Source organism: Piliocolobus tephrosceles, chromosome 9 (genome assembly GCF_002776525.5).
Source record: "Piliocolobus tephrosceles isolate RC106 chromosome 9, ASM277652v3, whole genome shotgun sequence".
NCBI classification, from domain to species: domain Eukaryota; kingdom Metazoa; phylum Chordata; class Mammalia; order Primates; family Cercopithecidae; genus Piliocolobus; species Piliocolobus tephrosceles.
This window is the reverse complement of record NC_045442.1, coordinates 86,707,469-86,711,396: the sequence shown is the minus strand read 5'-3', so window position 1 is coordinate 86,711,396 and position 3,928 is coordinate 86,707,469. Positions and strand designations below refer to the sequence as shown.

General features: G+C 50.0%; 1 protein-coding gene and 1 pseudogene across 2 annotated transcripts in view; one reads left to right on the top strand and one right to left on the bottom strand.

Annotated features, from left to right (window-relative positions):
* The window catches only part of LOC111529800, a 712,005-nt pseudogene that overhangs the window by 498,040 nt on the left and 210,037 nt on the right, over window positions 1–3,928 (bottom strand). The window lies entirely within an intron of this gene.
* Window positions 301–3,928, top strand: part of LOC113219683 (protein FAM25A-like) — a 3,967-nt gene continuing 339 nt past the window's right edge. Inside the window, exons 1-2 of the mRNA XM_026446778.1 lie at window positions 301–373; window positions 2,349–2,411. Coding sequence (XP_026302563.1) covers window positions 301–373; window positions 2,349–2,411 — 136 coding nt within the window. The remainder of the gene's footprint in view (window positions 374–2,348; window positions 2,412–3,928) is intronic.

Genomic DNA, 3,928 nt, shown 5'->3' with positions numbered 1-3,928 from the left:
AGGCATGTCCAGATCTCTCCTGTCCAGCCTCAGCCCTGCTCCCTGCCCCTATCCTTCACGGGGTCCCTAGGACAGGGTTACAGAAGTCTCATGCTGTCAGGGGATGCTGCCACCTCAGTGTCGGGATGGTTCCGCCTAGCCCCTTCCTGCTGTCGCCCTCTCTGACTCACCTGTCCAGCCTCCTACTGGGCTGGGGCAAGGGCTTGTTGCCCCAGAGCCTAGAGAGTCACCAGAGGCAGCTATATAAGCACGTTGGGCCAGTCCTCAGCATCCTAGTTGACCACCAGCTGCTGCCACACGATGCTGGGAGGCCTGGGGAAGCTGGCCACCACGGGCCTGGCCTACCGCACCGAGAAGGCCACCAAGGGAGTCAGTGAGGACCCGGGACTCCTTTCTACCTGGGCTGGGGGGATCTGGGGCAGACTGGGTCTGTTGGAGGCAGATCTTAGTGGGCAGGTGAGGACCTGGGCGAGGCCTTGGCCCCTCAGGAATCCTGGTCTGCAGCCCAACCGGGACAGCACAGAATTAAGGGGTGCAGAGCTGGGGAGGTCTCCTGGGTGCAGGGCATGAGTCCGGGTGCTGGGTGAACACTGGCAGCTTGGACCCTTCCCGCTGGAAATCTGGGGAACCTTTCTTGTCAAAACAGCCTATTCTGAATAACATATGCAGGAAAAGGAAGATGGATTTTTATTTTTACCATAACTTTAAAGCTTCAGAGATTTCTTAACCAGTCACCAAGTCTGATCTGTTCAAAGTCAAAAAGGACATTTTCAATTTCATCCAAGTCCCCTAAAGCATGTTTATTTTTATTTGTATTTGTATTTGAAACAGTGTCTTGCTCTGTCACCCAGGCTGGAGTGTAGTGGTGCAATGTTGGCTCACTGTAAACTCTGCCTCCTGGGTTCAAATGATTCTTGTGCCTCAGCTTCCTGAGTGGCTGGGATTACAGGCACCCACCACCATGCCTGGCTAATTTTTGTATTTTTAGCAGAGATGGGGTTTCATCATGTTGGCCAGGCTGCTCTCAAACTCCTGACCTCAAGTGATCCATTCCTCTTGGCCTCCCAAAGTGCTGGGATTACAGGCGTGAGCCACCGCGCCCAGTCCCGAAGTGTATTTTACATGCGGAGATCAGCAGCTGTGCATGGGGAGGCCCAGCCAGGCCCCACCCGTGGGTCATCGTGTGAAGAACAGTCTTGCCTGAGTTTGTATCCTCTTTCTAAATGGCAGCAGACGCGTAATTTGTTTTTGACTCTGCAGCTGGTGTGGACCACCTGCTTTAACCTTTCACTAGCCTCTGAGTTTTCTGTGATTCCTGTTGGGAGAAAAGCTGAGTGTTGGGAGAGAAACTGAGGCACGGCTTGCTAGATTTGCTGGCTCCTTGCTTCTAGCACTCCCATATCTCAAGTAGGCATATGTTTCTTATTCACTTGATACAGTATTTCTTTTCAACCTTCACATGCTCACCACCTGTTTCCTTGGTAGATCACCAATAAATGGCATGAGCTCCCACACTCGCGATGGCCCCCTGGTCCCATTTTCTCTCTCAAACTGTCTTTTTCTCATTCCTTTGACGCCCCCAGACGTTGTTGCCCCCACGGCCTGGTGTTGGGTCTCATCACCCCAACAGATTCCCATTCTAAAGATGAGGGAACCCAGAGGTGGAAGGTAGAGTTAGAGTAAGAACCATTTCTTCTGACTCCGAAATCTTTCAGTTCTAGCACGCTACCACCCACACTAAAAAACTCTGAAGTAGGCAGAGAATTCCCTCTTGTTGGAGGAATTGCTTTGAGAGATGTGGTTTTACTGGATAAGGCTTTGGAAACCGACCTGAGGCAGGCACCAGCACATCCTGAGAGGGGTGTGACCTGGCACACAGGCCCAGCCTGGGCTTCATGTCTCAGCTGGCAAGACGGCCTGCTCATTGCCATTCCAGGCCAGGCAGGGCCAAGGGGTTTGGGGGAACCGTGCCCTCATGGGACTCACTGAGGCAGCCAGGGCCCTGGCATCTCCAAATGAAGCCAGCTGTGGGGGAAGGTCCTTCTCATGAGCCAGTCTGTCCTGGCTGGGGGTGGCATCCCAGAGCCCCACCTTGGATGTCCAGGGACGCATAGGTCCATTGTGAGGATAAGTGGGCCTGCTCTGAGCCCTCACCCTGGACTTGGGAGGCAGTGGGCCCGCTCTGAGCCCTCATCCTGGGTTGGGAGGGCAGTGGGCCTGCTCTGAGCCCTCGCCGTGGACTCAGGGGCACTGGGTCTCCTCTGAGCCCTCACCCTGGACTTGTCTCTTGACTCAGGGGCACTGGGCCTGCTCTGAGACCTCACCCTGGACTTGTCTCCTCTGTTCAGTTCATGCCGTGGAGGAAGTGGTGAAGGAGGTGGTGGGACATGCCAAGGAGACTGGCGAGAAAGGTACAGCCGGCTGAGGTCGGGCAGGGAAGGAGGGAGGGAGGAAGGGAAGCCAGGTGCTGGGCCAACCTGTTCTTTGACTAACCAGGTCAAACTCTGCCCCTGATGTCTCAGCCTTTCAGAGCCTCTCGGCCGGAGCAGTTATCTATGCTTATCGGAAGTCACAGAGCGTACTGCGTTAGGGCACTGTCTAGATGGTTCTCTCTGTGGAATGATAAGAAGACAAAGTCACAAAAGACTATGTGACAGCACACTGGGACAAAACATTTAACATGTAAAATTCTATGTTAAATGTTAAATTGATGTGTGTGAGCTATGAGTAGACCTATGTACAAAGCATGTGTATATCTCATTCCTTTTAAACAAAGTAGATTCTGGGTAGATGAAGGACTTAAATTTACATAAATGAATGTATTAACTTACTAGGAGATAACCATCTTAGCTCAGGCTGCTATTATAAAATACCATAGGCCAAGTGCAATGACTCATGCCTGCAATCATGCAAAACTTCGAGAGGTCAAGGCGGGTGGGCCAACTAAGGTCAGGAGTTCAAGACCAGCCTGATCAATATGGTGAAACCCTGTCTCTACTAAAAATACAAAAACCAGGGGGGCATGGTGACACATGCCTGTAATCCCAGCTACTCAGGAGTCAGAGGCAGGAGACTCCCTTGAACTTGGGAGGCGGAGGTTGCAGTGAGCTGAGATTGCACCAGTGCACTCCAGCCTGGGCGACAGAGCAAGACTCTGTCTCAAAAACAAAAACAAAAACCATAAACTGGGTGACTTAGAAACAACAGAAATTTATTTCTCACACTCCTGGAGGATGGGCAGTGCAAGATCAAGGCACTGGCAGATTTAGCATCTGGTGAGGGCATCTTCCTGGTTCGTGGATGGGCCTAGCTGTGTCCTCACATGGTGGAAGGAGCTAGCTCTCTGTGATCTTTTATATGTGGTTGCTAATTTCAACTTCCCAAAGGCCCCACCTCTGAATATCATCACATTAGGGCTGAGGATTTCAACATATGCGTTATGAAGACATCATAAACATTTAGACATAGTAATAACATAAGAGACTTTGGCCTAATCTTGGAGAGGGGAGAATCTTTAGAACCATGAGAAAAAAAAACCAGCAGCCATAAAGGAAATACTACGTAAATTTGACAATCTAAAACTTCGAAATTTTCTATTGCCAAAAAAGAAAAACTATAAACCAAGCCAAAAGAAAAATCACAAACTGATGAAAAATGTGTGTAATAAAAATGATAATCCAATATAACAGCCCAATATAAAAATGGTCAAAAGACATGAGCAGGCATTTTCCAGAAAAAAGGACAAGCAGGCAATGTACCCACGAGTAGATGCTCAGTCTCACTCACAGTTAAAGAAATACAAGTTGTTCAGGAAATTAAAACCAAATTTAAATTCATTCTTGAAGGGGTGGCCTGCCCCTCCACACCTGTGGGTGCTTCTGGCTAGGTGGAACGAGAGACTTGAGAAAAGAAATAAAGACACAGAGAC